We start from the raw sequence: 24,312 nt of genomic DNA, 5'->3' as shown, positions 1-24,312 counted from the left end.
ACCTGGAGGGACTAAATTGAAAGGTCAACAGGTGGATTGTGTCATTGAGCAGCATTAGGTCTTCATCCCCATCAAGGATTAGAGACACCCTCTGAAATGTTGGTTAAATTAAGGATAACAGCTCTCTAATATTGCTACACAAAATCCATGTGTTGAAGAACAGCAGGAATTTTTGGGGGTATGCAGACTAACCTATACAAATTGGAACCAGATTTCGATGTTAAAGTTGTAGTTACACTCTTTATGTGGATCACATGATATATGGACCTATTGATGCACCAGTTTCTACCCACACACTGAAGTCAGCTATCAAAACTGGCAGACATCCTTCAACATTACTAGTTGACCAGGAGTGAACATTAAGTACAGTGTTAGCACTGCACAGCATAGAATGCTAATACAGTTAGCGCAATGATCAACAGAAAAGTAGAAGATGCATCTCCATTTTTACTGTCAACAGGTAAATACTGCATCGAATACCTGATTAATTCCTAAAGATGTTCTCTTAATAAGCAGATGAAGACAACTGCTTTAATGAAATAATTCAGGTTGTAGCATTTAACTAATTCTATGTAGCTAATCAGTGCCACGGTTTATAAATGAAAACAAATCTTAAAGACGCACAGGAACTCTACCAGATTTTCTCAGTAATGTGCCCTCTATCGATGGCTAATCCAGCATCCATTCCGCATCCTACTGTGAGATGTCTCCAGCCAATAAAAACTCTTTTATCTTGACTCTTGTCTTATCTCACTCTGTCCCGTTCTTTCTGTCTCCCAAGTCTTCTTGAATTTCTTTACTGAACAAGCCACAGTGTGCATTCAAAATGGCCGATGTATTGATATCTGCTTGCTAGCATACGATGCGGTGCATAAAGAGAAACTCACACAGCAACAGCTCCAGAAATGCACATAACAGATGTCAATGTCCCATAAAACTAGTCCAAAACACAGAGTTTTAAGGATGGAAAGTTAGTTCATCTTTAAGTGTTAACAACCATATTAGACTGGACCAAAATGTTTATGTTTGATAAAACGGTATCATTTGTATGTAGATACAAATCCTATCCTCCAATTAAGTGAAAGTGAACTTTTTGCAGTCTTATTGGGAAATGTGTATCAGTTTCTGTGAAATTCCTAATGAAATAAATACACCTTCTTCCATGTCTACGATGCTTCTGTCTTGTAGCAACTGTCAGCCGCAATTGTGTACATTCATGAGCCACCTTTTTTTCCAAGTTGAAGGGTTTGGTTATCACACAAGTCAGAGTCTGGAAAGCAGGGTGCATTCACAGAGGCGACAGGGCGGTCATCAAATCTCTCCAAACTACAGGAATTCCTGCTGGTTAAATTGTAAAGTCTTGTTTTAAGAGTAACAACAAGAACAGCGCAGGCTGTGGGTCTGAAGGATATGGAGTTGAGAGTACAGGCACTCCTGACTGAACTGTGCTGCATAAGAAGTCCAATAGGACATTGCATTGCATGTTCATTTGTAAGGCATATTGTTGCCTTTTCACCGTTTGACCATAGTTTGGATGGGCTTAATGATCCTGTGCTAAATGTATTTGGATAATGACTGTAATTAGCAGAAAAGAATGGAATGGGTATGCATGGTTTCTAATGTCACTGGGTCAGTAGTGCTTATTGATAATGTGACAGAAGACAGAAACAGCCAGATTAAAACTGAGGAGTAAAGCAATTTACACCGTCTGTTCTCACTTCAGACAAATGCAGAAAAGCTGACTGGATGGATCTTCACAGTTCAGATGGAAAAAAACCCATAACAGGCTGTGAAAGCAACCCAGCAGCTGAAGGTAAAATGGAATATTCTGCAAACCAGTCTTATTTTAAACCAATCGAGCTGCATTTTGCTTTCTAAAAACAGGAGCAGTTATTATTGCACAAATGTAACTGTAATATCTTTTGGTGAAGTACAATATACTACATTAGTCCATCAAACAGAATTTAAAAAAAGACAGGGTGTAGAAAATAAAATAAAGTAAAAAATGTCAATGAGAGAAAAAAAGATATCTTTAATATAACTTGTGTTTTTAATTCTCAGAATGAGCCATTTATATTTATTTGCTGTGGGTCCACATGCATGGCAGCTGCCATATTTATGCCATTATTTTTACTGTGGTGTCTCTGAATGGACAAACTGTGTGAAGTCAGAACCCTCTAAGCTTTAAAACTGCAGCAATGACTTTGATAGATGCTAGAGCGCCTACACCTAGTGGAATTTATGACCACTCCTTTTCAAAACTATTTTATTCCAGTCAAATCTGATTCTCTGAAAGTCTAAAGGCATCTGTTTACATCGCTCTCAGCTCCTGCAGATGGGAACGTTTCCAACATGCAGTCCACTGCTCCGACTGCTGCACGTATTTCTGATTTTGCCCCCAAGTGGCAGCAAAATGCTATAACACGGGCTTTACAAAGCCCCAATGCAGATTACAGAGGTGCGACCCTAATGTTAATAGTTTAAGGAGCGATATAAGGCATATTGTTGATCTCATAGTTTCAGAGTGACAGACCATCACTGCATCAGACAACTGCAATTTTTTAGTGTATACTTTGTAAACTTTTTAAATGAATACAAGTGGCCCTTTTTGCATAAATGACTCCCTTGCTGACTAATAATTGTTTTGACTGGAGCATAGTATTTCAGAAGATATACAATAGTAGTCCAAGACTACAAAATTTACAACCTCTGTAACTGTGACATTAGCCTAGTTTGCACCAAGCAGTCCGGTTCAGGACAGAATGGTTTGGTTCTGTAAAGCTTAATCTCAGTTTCATTTCCACAGCCAAGCTTACCCTTATCTGGTGGGAGGCAAATCAGCCAGACAGAGATGGATGCAGTAGCAGCTACATGTTGTAGCAGCACAACACCCTCCTTGAATTATAACCAAGAACGTAACACAGAAACAAAGGAGAAAATGATGGAAATCATGCAGTTTGTGTTGTTTCTTCTTTAGGTGTGGCTTTAAAAAACTATAAAAAAAATATATATATCCATAGTATATTTAAACATGGCGCTCTTGCTGCTTTGTTCATAATGCCAAGTTGAATGAGAAACGAGGATCCTGTCAACCAATCAGCAGTCAATGTGCAATATGTGAAACTCCACCCTTTTGGTTCCAAGCTTGGGACCCCGAGTGAAGGATCCCAAAAAAATATAGGACAGCACCCCCCATAGCCCCCCTCAACACACACACAAAATAAGAAAAGATGGAGTACCAAACCTAGCCCTTACCAACCCAGACCTATTGGTGGAAAGTGGGCCATAAGGACCTTCAGAAAATATTAAATCCATACAGAATACTATCCTGCATAGCCCAGTTGCTAATGACCATATGTGCTCCCTCAAGATTTTCGACTAGCCAGAAGAATGAATTCCCTTTTAATTATGACAAGCCAATCTGGCCCTCATGTGCAAAACACTACAGCAAAACCACTTCAGCTTTTAGAAAAAAGCAACATAGAATAGAGTGTTTTAAGGAATACTGAATAGAAAATGTGTCTTTGTGAAAACATTGTGCTGCTTTGTCCATTTTTTGCATTTTCAGGCTTTTATTCAAGGCAGACACACATTAAAACGTTCATTGTTTCAATCATTTCACATCCTCTTTGTTGCTAGCTAGCACACCTGTTCTGCACACCTGATCTCCCATCATATGAAACCATTTTCTCTCCACTTCTTCCCAACTCCTCTCTTCTGTTATTTGGGCCCACAGTCATATTTTGTCTCTGTATGTTTTAGTTCTGATGGAAATATTTTGTTTTAAGTTTGGACAAAACCAGAGCTGCCAAAACTTTCCTTTTCCACCTCTGAATTGAACTTGTGCAGCTTCTTTTTTTTTTTCTTTCCTTCAAGCCACTAGTGTTTACACCAAACATAACAACTGTTGTCATCCTGATTGTTAAAATTTCTGTCCATAGAGCACTTCACCTCAAATTCTTTACAGGTCAACAGTTTGTTGTGACAAAACACTCAAACGCCTTCATCTTCCTCCTGAGTCATGAACACTGACCCTTGCTGAGAAAGACCTTTTCTGACTACCAGGATGGGGCTCTTGGAGGATTTAAGGGATGTCAGGGTTCACGTTTTCTCCATTTGAAGATAATGTCTCCCTGTGGATGTGTAGAGTGCAGCAGCTTTGTAACCTGTCCTTCTGATACGTTTTCCATCTTCTCTAGAATTTTCTGTGATGACAGGACAGCTTGCTGCTTCTAAACTGAGGCTCTGATGACTGAATTGAACAGAGCAGGTAGTAATCAAGCCTGGATGCAGTCAAGCTGCAAGCAGTTATCAGGGCAGTTTGGAAGTTGTTTCCTTTTTTTCTCTCTCTGTCTTTATTTAACTGAGGGAGTATGATTTTCTTCAAATAGGCCAAGCAAAGTAGACAAAGTAGTAGATTTTTTTATATATATAGAGGTAAATGTGTTAAAATTCCTGTCACTTTGAAATAAAAGGCATAATTGAATAACTTTAATTGACTATTTAGAGTTAATATTTACAGCTATGAGCCAGTTTTCCTAACTTGCATGTTTAACTAATTCTTTATTTTGAAAGCATATTTTTCCACCTCTCTATTTGCCTAAACCATTTACAACAATGTTATTTGTCAAACAAGCAAATATAGATTTACTATTTTATTTTATTGTTTTTTTATCTTTTTACTTTAGCTTATTTGTTTTAATTTTTATTTATATTTTATCAGATTTTTTTATTTTATTTATTTTATTCTCTTACAGACAAAAATCATGTCAGTAGTCATCACAAAGACCTTTTGATCTTGGGTTAATTATTCGGTTAACTCAACTTAAAGGAGCTCGTTTTTACAGGATAACTTCATTTTTCTCATCAGCTTCAGAAATGGACTTTTTGTTTTCTCAGGAGAACCACCTCTTTAACTTATTACAATATAACAAGCTTTGTTTTCTCATGATCATGAGATGATCAGGGTGAACTCAGTTAGCACTTTATGTAACTGTTAATTGTCACAATTGGTCAGAATCTATAATAGTTTGGGCACACATCTGTCTTTTTCACTCAGATTAGCATAAACAGTATCAACAGCATAAATATTTACAAATCCCACTGCAAAAGTTAAGTCAATCATTGATCTGTTATATTACTGTAGAATGACTTGATAGGTAATAAATGAAGGGTCATAGCAGATCCGAGAAAAGGGTGTCTGCATTTATGTTTACAGACATAATGAAGCCAGTAAATGTCTCGAAGGTGTTCCTCACTCTCTTCCATTCTCAATACTTCTCTGGGCTGCTGTAGCTCCTCTGTTAGAGGATGAGGTACAGTTAAGGCATTCCACACATGGAAAATTAAGTTTATTCATCTTTCAAGGAGCAACCTATTCCAAAAGAGCCACGAGCAACATTGGGTAAACAAAGTACTGAGCGTGTAATCTAACTTAAAAACACATTTCCTGTTGACTTTCTTTGTGATTCAGAAGAAAATGCTGCATTTCCCTAACACCTAGAACATCCATACTTGAGGATTTGGTTTTAAGCCCCAAAGGAAATGACAGAATGCTCAATAGAAATTCATGAGCGTATGTTTGCATTTTGGGCAGATCTGAGGGGCAAACATGAGGAGTAAAGCTATCAAGTGCTCCTTTCAAGTGTGATGCCTTTTTCCTTATCTTTACTTTAGGGGTTCAGTTTCATTCTGTTCTGCATGTTTATGATGACACCCTTTGCTAATGATGCAGTAAGTAAACATCTCAACACATTCAGTGGAAGGAATGTGCAGGTTAATGAAGCAGAGGTTCCCACTTTCTGCAGCTTCCAGTGCCGAGATCACTTTATGACTCCTCTGCAGCCTATTTATGGCACCACTTGGAGAACATAACAGAGGTTAATAAAGTAGAGGGGAGCATTTTATCACACCTGCTGAGCATTGTTTTTCCCCTCTCTTGTACTGTAACACATAGAACTATTTCTCACTGATGATGCCAACCATTGGGCCCTTAAGGCAAGTTAGTATAAATGCGCAAAGCAGAGCTTAATGCTTTGATTCCCACAGGCACGCGTGCCTGATTGTCAAATTATTGTGGATGCCATGGCGGGTATTTATTTCATGCTAATAGCCAGCGTCTTACTGGAGGGTCAAAAAAACATGTGTATCATGTGCATTACACAGAAAAATGTCAAACATTGCAAAGTCAGGAGTGGAAAAATGCTGAAAGAACAAGACGAAACACATTAGAACCTTGGGGCCATTCATTTTGTTTGGTGGATGGAGAGTGTGACACTGGCTAAGGAAAACACAATGTCTGCCAAGAGAGAGAAAAGGGCCCAAACGGGTGTGTGTGTCTTTGATGCAGGTATTACTCTTGTTGTCAGGACATAAATCCTTTTACACAATCAGAATTCGGGTTTCCTTTCTTGCATGCTGCGATAGAGCCACTAACTCAACCCATCTCAGTTTCTTAAACCTGCAGCCACGATACTTGGTGAACGTTCGGTTTGGCTGAATTTCTAGTTGATTTCGCTGCTAAACCCAAAGTCCCCTTTTTCTGGGTGAGTAACTAAACCAAAGACAAATTCTAAACTTAAAAAAAATCTGAGATTTGTGACAGTGTCCAGCTGATAATAAACAAGCAAAATCCCCACAATGATACCCAAAATAAACATGGTTCTCTATTAAAGCAGTTTGTCATATTTTGAAGTTTTAGGGCTGGATGCATAAAGCTGTGTGGTTTCATGAATGAAACTGTGTGTGCACAAAGGAAGAAATATGCACTGCATACTTATGAAAAACATATGCATAGTTCTCTTTAATAAATTTTAATAATTCTAAAAATGCCTTAACCAAATGAGCCCTGTTTTCATTCATAAATGGGTGCACACACACCCCTATGAAGATATGACATGCAGCACGACTTAAAAGCCTAAAGGATGAAAGGAAAAGCATGTGGAAGAAATGCAATATCCCCAAATGTGAAATTTAAACAATCATCAGTAAAACAGTGAAAATTAAAACTGTGTTATTTAGTGCGCTCAAGTCTGGAATTGCAACAGATGAGGAACTGATGAATGGACAGAAAATAACAGAAGCAATTAGTTTTTTTTTTTTTTTTGTTTTGTTTTTTTTTTTCATTTTAGAGCAAAGGAGCTTTCAGAATTAAAATTTAATTGATTTCAAACCAGAGGCAAAATAGTGCATTAGCTCACAGCAAAGATTCAACAAACCCAGTTAATCAGAGAGCTGAAGAAGGTCCAATTGACAACCAAAATATGGTCCCAGAAAATCAGAGAACTCTTTAATCAATATTTTTCCTCTTGAAGTCACATTTGTAAAGTTTTCCAACAACACCGGGGCAGCCATTCTTCCACACAATCATCCCAGACTGTTGCATTTATTTCCAGCTCTCAGTGAAATAAGGGTATGTTAGAAAAACTAGTAAAAAAAATCATTAGGAAAATTAAATTGCATATTTTAGGGAAATTTTCTGTCTGTTTGGTGTCACATTTAATTGTTAACTATCTTTCTTCCTTATCCATCTCACCATATCAGAGTTAGAGTGTTCTAATGTCATTCTAGTCTGAAGGAGATTAGCATCCATTACAAATAAACTTTTTGTATGAAAAAGCAAAAGTATAACTATAGTGTTTGTGCAATAGATATATGAGTTAAAGTTTTGGACACACAAAGAGACAATTTCATATTTAACCTTTTAAAACCTAACATCACACATTTGGGGATTGTTAAGTTTAGGTGGCATCAACTGCTAAATTGTGGAGAAAATGTGCTAAAATAGCCATTTTGGAGACTTTGCCTTACCTGTTGGTACTAAAGCTTCTCTTTGCAAAGATAATATTTGCATACTGTGCAATAATTTGATAGAAGTTTAGAGCTGTAGCTGCTTCATTCTAACATGACATTCTTATTCTGAATATGGTGCAGGGCTTAAAAGGTTAAATAGAAACTAAAATAAAAAAAAATACATTGAAATTTAAAAAATGTTTATATAAATATATTGCAGCCACAGAATAAAGCAGTAAATCAAGCCAGTTCTCAGGTAAATTATGAATTTACTTTTTAATAGAGTGAATGAGCCAAGCTGGCCATCATCATCTTGAGATGATACGCGTTCTGCCCAAGATCTCATAAGAAGAAAAAAAAACAGTAAAAAAGAAAAGAAAAAAGTTTTGAACAGAAGAAAAGTTAAATAAATTAGGCAAACAAAAAAAATGAAGAAAAATACCACATCACACCAACAGTGTCATGAAACATGACTGGGAATGTTTGCTTCATGAGGTCGTGTTGTTGGAAAAGTTTGCTTATTTTTCCATTATGGTTGGTTATTTCAAGGCTATCTCCCCACAAATGTCAAAAAGCAAGAGTGTGTGTGTGGTTTGTTTAGGGATTGTACCTGTTTGCTCCTCAACAGTGAGTAAATACAGCGCTGCCTGGTAGAAACACATAATCCAATCATCATTAATGATAATAACTACCACTGCAATCACGCAGCAGAGCAATCTTGCCTGAAACATTAGGAGTCGGTGGAGTCCACCTGTGTTGTACAAACTTCTGTCACTTGTTACTCATTAAAATTCACTTTGTTCCTCTCTGGACTCACTTTGGTAGCTGATTAAGGAAAGGATGCTTTCCAACAGCAACAAAGATTTGCCAAATCTATGCAAAACTGTGCAAAATATTCAGGTGACTATGCAATCTCCATGATAACTGAGCTGTGAGACTTGGTTCAAAGCTCAGAGGCAGTCAACATGTAGATCCTGAATTACAATGATTTTGCTCAATATGCTCCTCTCACAGCTAACAAAGAATCTTCTGTGTTGAAATAAAATTGATTTAATCAAATGTTCCCTTTATTTAAAGGTTTGCTTGAAAGTAAGAAGTCAAGAAATTGTGGTGAAAAGACTGAGTTCTCACCATTCTTTAGAAAACCTTTCACTCTCAGACTGACATGTACCTCTAATTATACAGGCTTGAAATCACTTGACCTTTCTTGGTGTACAGTGCGAGGTGACAGTGCTAACGACTGACAGCATACCATCACTTCCAGCTTCATTATAAATGGTGGTTTTCTGAACATAAAAGCCACAATCTTGGTTCATGACCTGGAGGAAATCTAAGGAAGTGAATGTTTGTTTGTTTTTTGTCTCTCTTTCATTCGTTATAGTTATTCTTTGCTCAAACATACTCTATCATGTAGATTTGAAAAGTTGGGGATCAAAACTAGTAAACTTCAGTCTGAAGGAAGCACACTCCACCGTTTTTAAAACTTAATGAAAAAGAGATTGTCCAGGCCTCTGAAATTTGGATAAACGCTACAAGCAGAGACTTTTCAAAAGCCCATCAAAACTGGGAAACGTTAAGTCTCCTAAAAGTAAACACACTCATTAATGACAGTTAATAAGCATGCAGCCTATTAATTTCAATTAGAGTTGCTGTGTTCTTATGTCTATATCCTTAAGTGTTCATTAATGTGCAAAGCCAAACTCTTCCATCCATTAGCTACACCCCCTTTTTATCCTGTTCAGGACTGGAGACGATCCCAGCTGACAGTGAGTGGGCAGAGCGTCACACTCCTGGATAGATCCCCACTGCAATTTCTAAATCAGCTGGATGATGGACCTGAGGTTTCAAAGACTGTGCTGTTTTGGGACTCTCTCTCTCTCTCTCTCTCTCTCTCTCTAGTTAAAATGGCTTCAACACACAGGCCTACCAGTGCACACAGAACTGTGGAAACCATCCACATGACAATTTTGTATATTGTATGTAACTGCACTCCACAGTGATACACAATGGCAGCATTAGCATGTTTACATGTTGTGGTTAAAGTTTAGCTAGATGTACAAGAACTAGTGAAGGAAGATAATTCAAGTGATTTTAAGTAGAAATTGAATCGCCAAAAAAAAAAAGCTAAATGAATAAATAAAAATCTGACCAAGTACCCAGCTGACAAATGTAACATAATCCTCGGCTGTCTTCCCACCTGCTAACAGTCAGAGCTTGTTGGGAAGAACGCCTGCTGGGCCCTGACACCAGCTATTATATTCATCTAGAAGAAAATATCAACTGGGAACTATTTTCACCCTTTCTGTTCTGTTTTAGCACAAACCAACCCAGTTTGTTAAAATGATGCCTCATGTCAAGCAACCCGGTCACAGTTTTACAGCAGAAACAGCAAAGTGACATTTTTAAAAAAAACAGGGGTGAAAAGCAAACCCCTTAGTGGATTTTAGTGACCCACTCAACCACATAGACCTCCTCTCTCTGCAGATGTCACACTGTTCCTGCTCCTGCTGTTTTGATGAGCATGCACTTACTTATATACTGATCTGTGGCTCTCGAGCTGCAGGAAGGTGCTCATATTGGCTTTAGGGCTTTTTTAAACAATGCCAAAATCACTGTAATGAGAAAGGGCCTAAGAATTTCAAAAACAGAAAAGAGGTTAATGCAACCCAATCTACAGAGTAAATCCTCCAACACATTCAAATTTAATGTTATTTTTTAGCCACGGTGTCATCACACATCTTGAACACAAACAAAACAAAAGAGATCATTGTTGACTTAAGGGGGGGAACAGGAGTAAACAAAGCACTGTCTGCATTCTGGGAGAGGAGGTGGAGGTGGTGGGGGAACACAAGCACCCTGGAGTTCAGCTGGACAACAGAGTAGACTGGCAATGTAACACAGAAACAAAAAAGGAGCAAACTCTACTTCTTAAGGAAGCTGAGATCATTCAATGTCTGCACCAATATACTATACAATATACTATAATATATCTTCTGTAAGTCTGTTGTGGGAAGTGCAATCAGCTTGGGAGCATCTGTTGGGGTAGAAGAACCAGAACCAGATTTAAGAGGTGGAACAAACTCATAAAGAAGGTTGGTTCTGTACTGGGAGCCACTTTGGAGCCACTGGAGCTGATTGTCCAGAACAGAATGCTGCACAACAGTGAAGAAACAACAGTGTGTTCAGAAAGGGACTTCATCAAGTCCGATGCAAGACAGAAAGGGACCAGAGAGTACGAACATCTGAGCTTTTGATTCCCAAACTTTAAGCTGGTCTGATGGCTCTTTTATGCTGTCAAGGATATTGTGCTGACATGGTTTGGCTCCTCCTGTCACTAAAGAAAGATGATAAACCGCAAATAAAATCCACACAAAGTGATAACCATTATCCTTAAACATTTCCAGGTTTAAAATGAAAGATTTCCACTGGGATGACAACTTTCATTTATATAGAACAGTGGTTCTCAAACCTTTGTATAACAATGTGGAATCATTTATCAGCCAAGTGCCCCCTGACCAAAGCAAAGCTTCAGGTTGTTGGAAACAGAAGTAAGCAACATTGTGCCATCAATGCCTGATTATTTTAAATGTTGCTACTAATTAAACACTTTCAAATTTCAAACGTTTTTAAAAGAAAGTATTTCAAACATGTTGAATGTCAATGATTCATGACTAAGTTCATGGCAAACCTTTTCCCAACACTCAGAGCTCAGAGCATTTTTATGGAAAAATGTGCTCTCCTTTTCTTTTTCCCTCCAAACTATTTGCAGAATAAGACGCGTTTGTCAACATATCGACGAAAGTAACAAGTTTCACATTTCCACTCACATCACATCTGTGGGTTCATCCAGCTGGAGTGAAAATGAGTCTCTAAGTCTTCTCACAACTTGCAAAACAATGTCCAAATGTCCAAATGTTAACTCTCCAGCAGCAAACTGTGCCTGATAACAACTGCAGCAGGGAGGAGGAGGTGCAGGAGGAGGTCTTAAGCAATGGAGAATGTTTTTTTTTTTTTTTTTTTTTGGTTCCTAGCAATGTCTCCTCCAGGGCTTTCGATAATGTGGTGGAGGCTTTTTGCATTACATCTTGTGATACAAGAATTTGTTAATTTCCTCCAAAAATCTCAGGTGGCTTATCAACATGGTAGCTGCACTATCTGGTAAAATGCTGCTGGAGATGTGCTGGTTTCATGCTGTTAGCTAGTTTCTGCTCAAATAAGTGACATAATGCCATGGGTGGGTTGCAGCTCGTGGATGTAAATCCCAATAAAACAGATTCTTCTACATACTGACAAATTTTACTTACTTTAATTTTGCCTTCTTTGGCTCTAGACTACATGTTTTCAACAGCATCGCTGCTCCTCTTAAAATAACAAATACACTGTTTCAAGTTTTTCCTGTGATAAATGATTGATGGGTGATTTATCTGGAATGTACCAAAATGTGTCAAAACTCTTGATATGTAGGTTTTTACAATTATAGAATTAAAGTCAACATTGAGTATAAATCTTAGTTTTTAAACGTACATATACATTTTATTGATACAAAGTCATTTATGTTTTATATTTTACATTATTAGAAATTTTATATGGACACAGTGATAAAGAGTAAGGAACAGTGATATAGGCCAAGGGCCACAGAATCTAAAAAAATATCAGTTACAGTTCAATGTCAGTCATAATCTGAGGTCTTTACATTCACAGGAGCTCAACCCCCATGAGCAGAGTTGGGAAATATCAGTGGATGCATTTTGGAATAATATTCTATTCCTCGGGTCAGGTTCCAAAATCTTGTAAATCTTATACTAAAAAGCTGTCTTGGTGCCATGCGGTGGCTCAGAACGTTATAACTTATATGCAGCTTTTTCCATAAGTTATTTGTTAGTATACCAAATCACAATCGCTTTGATGCAGCTATTTGTTATATTTGTTTAACCTATATTTGCAGGTAGTTTAATATGAGAATCAGTCTCATTTTTAAGAGAGACTTGAAAATAACCAGCGATGTTGGATTTCCTGCTGGGAGCTGCAGATTTGATCCATTAAAACACTTTGATGTTAAATAGTAACTCATACATGCAGCAAATTGTACTATGCATACTTTGTTGTAGTTATGTAAAGTGGCCTTGAGCAATAATTTTCCAGTTTTCTGAATGTTTTTTTTTTCAGTTTTTTTTTTTTTGTTGTTTTTTTCTTTTAGATATTTTCATCTTTTTTCTGTCCATTTTCTGACCTATCCTTATACCTGGCAATTTTCCAACAAATATGCATTTTTTTAAGGTATAAAAAGCAAATAAATCAGTGTTCAGTGTTTCACACAACTTATCAAAGAACTAGTTTAAATTTGGATATTTAAGCATCTCGTTACCAATAGTCATTACACAAAGATGCATCATTGTGGAATTTGTCCTTAAAAAAATAAGGGAACTGGACAAGTGGAGGACAAAAGATGAAATGTCAGACCCAAAAACCTATCTGCAGTAGATGAACAGGATGTGAAAGTGATAAATAAGAACAAATCCAGCAAAAACCTAGCACATGACCTGAGAGACGCATGTGGACTTTTATGTAATCCATCAACTTTTCATTGAAGCCTCATCAGAGATGGTCTTCTTGGAAGGATGGCTGTCAAGAATCCGAAGGGAAACAGAGAGAAAAAGGCTGAGGCATGACACATGACACAAGAACTGGATGGAGGGACAGATCCTCCAAAGAGCCTGGGCCTCAACATTAATAAAGTAGTCAAACAAAAGGCAGCTAACCCCAAAGAGCTTTGAATGGAAGCCTGAACTATTGTTGAAGATTATTTCAAGAAATTACAAGAAACCTCATTTAAGAGGGTTCAGACTGTGCTGAAGAACAAAGATGACAGAACAAATATTGAATTCCAAGCCTCTTGGAATTGTAGAAGTTTTTTTTTTTTTTTTTTTTTTTGCTTCATATACAATATGTCTATTCGTGTTTCTATACGTCAATTAACTGCTAATACTTCCTGTTTTCCTGGTTATATGTATAAAAAATTAGAGGAGGCTCAAGATTTAACGCCAGGTGCAATCAAAATGCAGCTCAGTTCATATGCAGTTCTTTCATTCAGGGGTTTTGGGGCAAGTTTCTGTGTGTTTTTATGTGCACACGCTCTTGCTAGAGGGAGAAGGGGGGAGGCTCTTTCTTACTCTATCAGCCTCCAACCCAGCTAGCCTCTGTGTTTCCTTGTGTGATAGATTCTGTTGCATTTTTCTGGGCCAGCCTCCCTCATCAAAGTGATTAAGCAATTACACTGATTGTGCCATGCTCAGAAGAACAAGAGAAGGGCCCTCGAGTATTGAGTGCATAGGCTTTCTGGGAGATAACAGCTTAATTTGTGCCTCATCAAAATAAAGCCTGTTTTCTTACATTTCCAACCTTCCCTCAGCACTGGGAAGTTGAAAAAGGAGAAGCTCATGGAGGTGAAGAAGTACTGCTTATGCCTTGTCCTGCTTCAGTATTACTATAGTCCTTATGTGAATATGCATAACATGATCAGATGAGGAGACCCCTCTTTTCTTTCAAAAGAAATATTCACACTTGACGACTGATAAGCGCCTTCTAAATTTGTGGCAGTATGGGTTTAAAACATAAATAATCCAAATTTGAGAATTAAGTCAACAGTCAGTTCACTGCTCATAGATGCTGCAGGCATCAATAATGAAACTGGTAAGATCAGAGAAACAGACCTAAATGCGTGAATTCCCCAAGTGCTATTTTCCTCTGACACGCACACACACATCTGCCATCGCTTTTCCATTAGACCACAAATTCCAGGTTTGCCTTTCTTGCGCTGACATTTTCTTACCCGGTTATTCCCCAACAAAGCGCGCGTGTTTACACCCGCTGGAATCAACATGAAAAATTCATCATAGCAGAACTTAAATCACAACCTTGAGCGAGCTGCGTGTGGGGGTGTGGGGAAACATGGCACCACATGTAAAAGCGAAAGAGAGGGAAGGAGGAGGGGGGACGAGAGGAACTCACCCCGGGAGGAAATCTGAAGGTACAGGCGGGGGTCTGCAGCTCGTATGGCAGCTGTATACCGATCCTCAACCCCAGGAACCTGCGCCTGTTTCTCTGGCATCAGCCGGACCCTGAGACGGCCCCCCTCTGCTCCCAGCCACCACTCTAGAATGGATGTGAGGTCCATTTCCAGCATGAGCACCGGGGCCTCCTCGTACACAGCCAGCCCCCCACATCCCGTCTTGACTACATCCTCTCCTATTTCCACTACAACTTGGTTTGATTTCCTGCTTGCTTTCGTTAAGCCCAATTTCAGAACTTTGGACAGCGGCCGCTTGTAGAAAAAAGGGAGCTGTCCATCGACAGACCTGTTCCCCAGTGCTAAATCCGTAGCAGATTTCGGGTCCACAAAAGTTGATATGGTTTTCTGCAAAGGTATGCAGTGCATTTTCAAGTTTGCACGCAGCGTGTAACATCCGCTAAAAGTCTGACAGTCGCCGTTCAGGGGTCTGTTGATGAACTCCGCCAGAAAATAGCGCAACAGAGAGGGGACCGCGAAATCCACAGCCAGGGTTTTTCTCTTGTTTCTGGACATCATGGTTTGGTTCGAGTCTTTCTTTCCCCCGGATTCCCCGCTGCTGCCACCGGTGCTGCTCCTGTTGAAGCTGTCGGTGGGGAGATCCATTCCCGCTGTGGTTCTTGGCGAGGCGCAGAGTAGCTCGTCGTAAAATGCCGCAGAACAAACAAGCAAAAATAGTATCCTGGCATCCATGGTTTCACGGTTCGTGTATTTAGTTTAGGAAAAGCGCCTTTTAATGCCACCTTTCACCGCTTCCTTGCAGCTGTTGTCACATACGCAGCGCAAAATTATAAAGTGCGAATCGATGATCTTGCGTGTCCTGCGCCTCCTCGCCTGTGCGCGCCCGTGGCAAGACCAGGAGAACTGTGTTTTACATTCGCTTGCCGCTGACTGTTGCTGTACACCCCTCTTTAAATGGAAAAAGTGCCATTTCCCTCTCTCTGTTTTCCACACATGCACCTTTGAGACAATGCCTTTTATCACCAACGCGAGCCCAGCGAGACGCTCTCCGGGACGCTGATTTATATGCTGGTCGGGTCCGCTCCGGTGGCTTTCAAAGACTCCCTGTCTCTTGGCACAGTTGTGACGGCGATACAAGTGGTCTCTCTGTCAGCAGAGGGATGCAGCGTCGCTCTCTCCCCTCACAACTAAACCAAGATGTTACAATGAGTTGGAAGCCGGGCGTCGATTAAAGTTTTAAATGAAATCGTGTACAGTCTCGGTCGGTGGAAACCTACGACAGTCTTTCAGGTTAACTGTATGCTGAGTATTTCTTTGCTCTTTTGGTCAGAGGTGTCATATTTGCTCTCCTCTTTTATGCCTGCTCATGCGGTAAAGTCATTCATACGTCCATTTAAAGTCAACAGAAACCGTTTCCACTAGAAGGAAGATCCCCTCGGCGCCTGGTGAGGACGCATCTGATCCGCACCAAACGGCGCCCCCAGTGCGGCTGTGATGGTGCTTGTATCTTTATTGAAATTAGAAATGCCGGGAGGTGTAGCAGAACTGCTTCACGCATTTGTCCCTCATGATTTCTTTCAATGAATCATCGAGTATTTTACGTGTCCGGAAATTGGATTGGATTAGTCCCTCTCTCTCTCTCTCTCTCTCTCTCTCTCTTGGTTATATGAAAATCAAATAGTTTTAGAGAGAACACTTGGGTTGGTTTGTTATATCTTATGGACAGAGGTCAATATGTAAAAATGTAATAATAATATTAATAATAATGTGAAAAACATGACAGGGGTGAGTCATTTTGCTAGTATAATTGTTGCACGTTTTTAACTGGAAATTACAAGGTTAGTGTTTGGGCCTAAGAGGAACAAATGCCAGAAAGTGATTGTCTGCCTCCTACGTCAGCTGACCCCCCCCCCCGCAACTTGTCTCACTGATTCTAAAAGTTGATCAGGGAAGACACCCGCTAGATGGCGTCGCCCCACACTCTTTATTATTCGGACTTATGAGTTGCACTGACTGAATCCACTCATTGTGCTCTGGAAGTTTTACATTTTCTCATTAGAGTCCTTTCTATGGAAGATGATTATTCTAATTATTATTATAATTCCAGGAATAGCAGTTTGCTATATCAGAAGCTGTCAATTTGTAAAGATCGAATAGAGCTTTTATTAACTAATAACCACATGGAATTTCCACTTTATTTTATGATTAAACCTGAAACTTGTGAGCTTAATGCTGCAGCATGACAATCAAAGATCAATGACAGGAAAATGCAATATAATAATTAGGGATGTGAGTCCCCAACACTGAGGCCGATACAATACACATCTCCATAAGCCACCAGCGATATGATACATTAACGATACAGTGAAGCTCCATGCCGATACAATGCCATAAAATTCACTCCTGTTAACGAAGTGATGCGATTCATCAATGATTTCACAACAATTTGATTGTATACAATGCGATTCATTTTGATATGTTTCATGATACAATTTAAAATGATTCAACACAATACAAAAACTTTACAAGGATACATCAGGTTTTTAAATAACGTCACAATTGTTTTGCCCTTTCTCTGTCCCTGTGAAGTATGTATTTGATACTTGATTGTTTTCTATAAAGCAAAACCAATAATTCCTTTAAAAGATGCAGTTCAACATGGTACCGAGGATGCTTTATTCCTAATTTAATTTAATCCTAATTAAATTTGATTTCTAGTTATAACCGACAATATATTAATGTAGGTTTTTTTTTTTTTTTTGTCTCTTAATAAAATATAAAGATAAAACAAAACACAGTGGCCATGTAATTTACAGTGTTTTACGAAACACTTATAAAACTTACACACACTGACTATCAGGGCGGGACTGTGACAGAAAGTCAGGCAGGGAGTCATACGCTCACCAGGCCATATAAATGTATATATATATATATATATATATATATATATATATATATGGTTCTTTAATTAAACAGTTGAAATTCTGAATGAATCAGTTGCAGACAATATTACAATGATACATCCTCAATGACTGAATTCACTGTCAACACTTCTGTATATCCCAGTAATAAAAATTCATTCATGAGTGTCACGAATGGCGGTGGAGGTGAGGACCCAAATGCAGGCAGGAGGCAGAACTGGTGCAGGTTAAAAGGTTTACTACCCAGGAACTCACGACAGGGAACCACAGACGACGGGGATAAACTCCAGAGAACAAAAACCAAACATGACAAAATGAGGATCTGACAATGAATGACTGAAAACCGGGAGTACTTATACACAGAGGGAGTAACAAGACACAGGTGAGGTGGATGACTAATCAGACCAGGTGAACTAACGAGGCAGGAACAGAAAACCACAGGAACACAAGAGGGAAAACCAAGCATGACAAAACTGAAAACTAAAGCATGAACATAAGAACTACAAACCAAGAACATGACCAAACTAATCATGACAAAAACCAAAATCCTAAACAATCAAAACACCCACCAAAACCCAGAAACCGTGACATGAGAAGTTCCAAAGTGAATTAGGGACTGATTCTCATATCATATAGTGGCATTACATGTAAATACCATAACTTCAGACACACTCCAGGCTATATTTCTAAAAACTTTTAAGTTGAAATAATGACATTTGGCACGTTTTATCTGTGAGATGTTCTCTAACAACGGCTAATTCAGCACCCATCCTACATCCTACCTCTACTCTGAGCCCTCTCCAGTCAGTAAAAGTCAGACCAATGCTAACTTGTGTCTCATCTCTTGCTCTGTTTTTTTTTTCTCTTTCTTTCCTCCCTTCGCTGATTTTGTGCCTTTGCATATCTTTGATGAGCATGAATTATTGGATAGATGGATGGATATATGGCTACCTTACAACCTTTTTTTATGTAAACTGGATTTGGATGGAGAAATTTATGAAAATTATCATATCTTTTTGTAAATCTTCTTCAGTAACATGATACGCTCCATATTCTGAGTAAATGTGTCTATATATCAAATAATATGTGGATTAATCATATTGTTTCAAAATTAAAAGCTAACCAACTTTTGCCAGCTCTTGTTCACTTTAAATCCTTTATGATTGGTATTGTGGTGGCAGGTACTCAACTTTCAAACAAATATCACCAAAACTGAAAAAAGACAAATTGAATAGTTAAAAAATATGTTTATATTTACACTTTTTGGAGTTAACTAGGTTATGTTTTGAACATTTAAAGATCCCAACTTAAATTTCAAAGCCTGATTCTGTTCTACTTTGCAGGATTTGTAACATAGTGACGTAGCTTCAGCTTACTGTGTTTTTAATGTCACAAAGGTGGCAGAGTTTTTATGAAAGTGTCTCAAACAATATGAACCTGAAGTTATTGCAAGCCAAGATCTGCAATGTGTTATTTGTATGTGTTTGTGTAGTTTTTCTGAATGAGAGACTGATTTCAGCTCTAAATCTAACTTAATTTTAAATGCTACAGTAGATAACATTTCCTTGTTTTTGTTTCTTTTACTCCATCACATAATTGCTTTGCTATGTCTGTGCATGCATTTTCTAAACACCAAGTTATAAAAACTTTAAAAATCTAAGTCACATTCCAGCTATTAAGGGTTGTCTGAAGGTATTATATTGCTGCCTTATTAGCAGGCCCTTGAGGCATCTGTGAGAGAAACACAAGGCATCTTATGTGGTTGCTTGTGGTGCAAGATGCAGCAACACTAGACATTTTGGAGACATTATGTTTGTATTTGATTTTTGTATTTTTTTTTCTTTCAATTGAACAAGCAATAAGATCCTCATAATATAGCTGAAGAGAGTTGAGTTCAATACTATGAGAATATATCATTTTAACCTGTTTCATTAGACTGTTGTTTGGTTAGGTTTAGGCATCATAGCTACTCATTTTGGTTTAGACAATACAATTGCCTGATTAGGTTTAGACATAAGAACTACTTGAGAGGGCATTAGGATATTATTTTAAGGGTGAATTGCTCCATTTAAATATGTTAATCACACACATCTGATACTTAAGAAATTAGCTGTTTTACTGTGTTCACTAGCAGCATTGACAAATGATGCTGAGTTTTCCTTCCAGGTTCACAGTGGCATCCACAATGGGAGACAGAAGCCTAGTACAGGCTCTTGGTAAATGCATTGAGGAGATTAATGACTGGATGTGCCTGAACTTTCTTCAGTTAAACAAAAACAAAACTGAGATGATGGTCTTTGGAGCCAAAGGGAAATGATTGAAGGTCACCACAGAGCTTCAGTCTATACACCTAAAAACCACCAACCAGGCCAGAAATCTAGGTGTATTGATGTGTTGATGGACTCAGACCTAAACTTAGAAAAAAAAAAAAACATTAAGAGAATCACAAAGTCAGCCTACCATCACCTTAAGAATATATCAAGGGTAAAAGATCTGATGTCTCAGCAGGACCTGGAAAAACTAGTCCATGCTTTCATCTTTGGTCGGCTTGATTATTGTAAAAGTGTTTTTACAGGTTCTACCTAAAAAATCAAATAGACACCTGCAGCTGATTCAGAACTCTGCTGCTCGAGTCCTCTAAGATCAAGAGAGTGGACCACATCAGTCCAGCTCTGAGGTCTTTACACTGGCTGCCGGTCCGTCAGAGAATAGACTTTAAAGTTCTGCTGCTGGTCTATAAAGCTCTGAATGGTTTAGAACCAAAATACATCAGAGACCTCTTGACCCAGTATGAACCTACCAGAATCCTCAGGTCATCTGGAACCAGTTTCTTATCAGTTCCCAGAGTCAGAGCCAGACATGGAGAAGCTGCATTCAGCTTCTATGCTCCACATGTCTGGAACAAACTCCCAGAAAGCCTCAGATCAGCTGAAACACTCAGTTTATTTAAATCCAGGTTAAAGACCCACCTGTTCTCTGCTGCATTTCACTAGTTTTTGTTTAGATAGAAGTTCAAATCTTCATCTGTTTCTTTTAAGCTTAAATTTTTAAACTTGATCATGTTTTAATACTGTTTTGATTCAATGTTCTTTCTTTTTCTTTTGTTTTTAATGTTAAATTATGCTTCTTGTATTCTGTAAAGCACTTTGAATCACCCTGGCATTGAATTGTGCGATACAAATAAACCTGCCTTGCCATAACTTGCTGAAACAGCAATAGACGATGCAGTCATTGTTATGTGAGGATGCTTCAGTAGTGAAATTTGTTGTCTGGGGGGTTTATTAAAGAAGCAAGATTAATGGGTTGGCATGTTTTGTTGCATCTAAAATCTTTTTTTTTTTTTTTTTTTTTTTGTAACAATAAGATGGCTTTTCAAAATCAAACTAGATCACCATGGTAACTTATGATGAATACATAGCCTATTAAGGATTTATTTATTTATTTATTGAATTGATTTTTTTTTAACTCTAAAAGTCAAAGTCACCCTTTCATTTTGCCTGTTCCTGGTTTTATCATTGGAATTTTTTCAGGCAGTAGTATCGGACGCATGTTGATCCCTGACATTAAAACATAACTGAAAGCACTCGTTATGATTGATGTTGAGTTTTCAACCATAACTGACAGTAAATCAATACTGATTCAACTCGCGTCTATAAAGCCACTCGGCATTCAGGATGTTGACACAACTGTGATAAAAGGTTTGCCGTTCAGTGGTCAGATTAGCCTATAATACAGTTCTGATTTGATCTCATCTTATCATCATCATGATTTACTGCAATCTTGAAGAAAAAAAAAGTAAAGTAAACCTAAAAACACTTGACCAGAACTTGGTTTTGAATGATTAAGTTGAGAGAGAGATACACATCTTCAGCTGAGGGAATGAATGGAATTGGTTATTCTTTTGCTGGTGAGGCTTCTGAATGAAACTGCGTTTGAAGCAGAGAAAAACTTGCAGGAACCTTCTTTACATGTAGCCTGTTGGTGATGTAGAAACATATTTTTCTATATGTTTTCCTGCAAAGTCACTTTTACACTGCTGATTTAACAGCTAAATTGGTTTTAAATATATGAATCAAGTTTAAATGTTAAGAACTCTAATAAGAAGCTGCCACTTTGGACAGAAGGTGTTGAGAGGGTATTTTGTTTTATATTAAGTCAGCTATATTACTTTTAAAGCGAATTAACAGTTCTCTGACAGCAGTGACTTTTCATTTACTTGCAGCAAGTGTTGCTTCTTGTCTCCATATCTTTTTTGTATTCTTCACATTTCTCCAGTAAAAATATGACAACTTTCCTTTAGGTCATATGTAAACTAGGTTGGTCCTCAACAAAAAACATAGCAGGTTTGCAAGCTTCAACCTTGTTAAATGTATACATTTGCCTTTAAAAAAATCGTGACATGGATGCATATTGCTTTCCATGGAATAGTTAAATCATGTTTGGCACCTTTAACTTTAAATCAAATAAAAAAATTGCACGCCTTAAAACAAAATCACCCCATCAGATTTTATATTCTTGGTTCGGGTTCATGTGGGACAGGTTCTGGGTCCAGATCCGGACCGCGGTCCGTTTGTTAGGGACCTCTGTTTTATAATAATGGTTTAGATTTATGTTGTACTTTATTGCTGATGGCCCTGATAACGCTTATATTGGGTCCATACTTGTAGATGGTAAGCTACATGTATAGCCATCACTGCCCTGATGGAAACATGGCAGTCAATGTGCGCCTAAGGCATCTCCGACCACCACCAAAACAGTCATACTCATTCATACACGAGTGATGCAGACACTGCAGGCTAGGAGGGTAAAGTATCTAGCCCAAGGACACAATGACAGACTTCCAGTCACTGGATGACAACTTCCAGCACCTGACAAATCTGTCAGGACACAGTTGGATTTCAGCTGGATCCAATTTTAAGTGCGAACATTAGAGTTTGTTTTTTTTTTTTTTTTTTTGAAGAGTAAATTACTTTTTTATGGTATTTTATACGTAATCTGCTCTGAGAAATAGGCCAAATATAGAATTATTAAACAGGATTTCTTTTTTCTTTCCATTTTTAGGGCTGCATGGTGGTGTGGGGGTTAGCACTGCAGCCTCAGCTGGGATCGTCCAAAGATATGTATGTCAGGTTAATTGGTCACTCTAAATTTTCCCTGGGAATGAGCGTGAGTGGTTGTCTGTCCCTTTGTGTTGGCCCTGCGATGGACTGTACCCTGCCTCTCATCTGTTAGGCTCCAGTTTCCCCACAACCTTTAATGTGTGAAGCGGTACAGATAATGAATGAATGAACCTGAGTTTATGATGGGAGTAAATTTACTCATTTCTTTTGAGAATCGGCAAATAGATGAGAAAGTACTTCATTGAGAGTGAAAAGTGTTTTCTGGATTCTTTCCCTGTAATCTCCTCTGTATCACTGACACTGAGTACATCCTCATGTGTGATGTAATTCCATATTAACTGTCAAGACCTTTTTTTTTATGCGTATGACAGCAGCAGTTCTTTTGATTCATTTCTTACATTAAGATTTCTGCCTGCAATCTGCTCAAAAAAAAACAAAAAAAAAAAACACGTCTTCTGCTGCTGTGAGGTTAACTGACATGTACTGGAAGTGAGTTAATTGTTAATATATTTACCATTGACTGATCACTGCCCTGTGTCTGCATAATTGCTTCCCAATGACAGATTTCCTCTGCAGAGGCTCTTCTTCTTCTCTTCTCTTCCTTTTTACTTAATTTACACTGTCTTTTGTTTATGTTTTTAAATTGGGTTCCATCCATTCACTTAAATACACTATGACACATGTCATTCATGCTAATATATAAGAAGAAATTTAAAAAAAAAGCGAGTTGCACAAAAGTTTGTAAATCCTAACCTCACTTAGTTGAAAAGAAGATAGTCAGAGGAATATCAGTGGAAATTTTTTCCTCTATATTCATCATTCTCAAATCTTAACACATTATTCAAGACAAGTTGTTTTATTCATAATCAGACAAGGTGAAGAATAAAAAATGACAAGGGAGGGAGTGAATAAGGCCACCATATGGTGCAGGAGCGGAAGAGAAACACCGTGACACAGACACCCTGAACTGCATGCTGTATCTAATCTGCATGGCTATTCTCAGAAGTGCTGAGTTGCTGGTACAAAGTTAAACAGGCTGCTTAATTCCCATGCATAATATTGTACATTAGTGCTGGAGATTTTGTTCTATAATTGCCTCAGTCCTGGTTAGTCTCTGCAACCAGCTAAAGAGTGGCTAAATGCAAGTTAATGACTACAGACAGGTATCTGCATATAAAATCATTAGGCAATAGCAGATGGATCCTCAGACTGAATGGAATTTTGATCATTTGAGTGCAAATGAACAGTGGAAACAGTGGAACCATTCCCTGGAACAAGAGAATATCTAGACTTATTAAAAAGAGATTGAACACATCCGTACTATTGGCCAAATTGATATTTAACTAGCAAAACCCAAAAACCAAGCATTTCAGCAGGAGTTCCATTTCGCACACTGAATTGATTTTGATTAACAGATATTTATGTGCATAATAATAATTCAGATTAGTTCATT

General features: G+C 38.2%; 1 protein-coding gene across 3 annotated transcripts in view; it reads right to left on the bottom strand.

Moving 5' to 3' along the window:
• Positions 1-16,431, bottom strand: part of alk (ALK receptor tyrosine kinase) — a 478,089-nt gene extending 461,658 nt beyond the window's left edge. For 2 of the 3 annotated variants that reach the window (XM_041971294.1, XM_041971295.1), the window contains exon 1: positions 14,800-16,430. In XM_041971294.1, the coding sequence (XP_041827228.1) occupies positions 14,800-15,550 (751 nt within the window). In that variant the 5' untranslated portion in view covers positions 15,551-16,430. Of the gene's footprint in view, positions 1-14,799 lie in introns of all 3 variants that reach the window. The other variant, XM_041971293.1, reaches the window with a different exon arrangement.
• Positions 16,432-24,312: the final 7,881 nt, after the last annotated feature.

The sequence above is a fragment of the Melanotaenia boesemani genome, chromosome 20 (genome assembly GCF_017639745.1).
Source record: "Melanotaenia boesemani isolate fMelBoe1 chromosome 20, fMelBoe1.pri, whole genome shotgun sequence".
Classification (NCBI taxonomy): Eukaryota; Metazoa; Chordata; class Actinopteri; order Atheriniformes; family Melanotaeniidae; genus Melanotaenia; species Melanotaenia boesemani.
The sequence above is the reverse complement of the archived record's forward strand: the minus strand, read 5'-3'. Positions and strand labels throughout refer to the sequence as shown.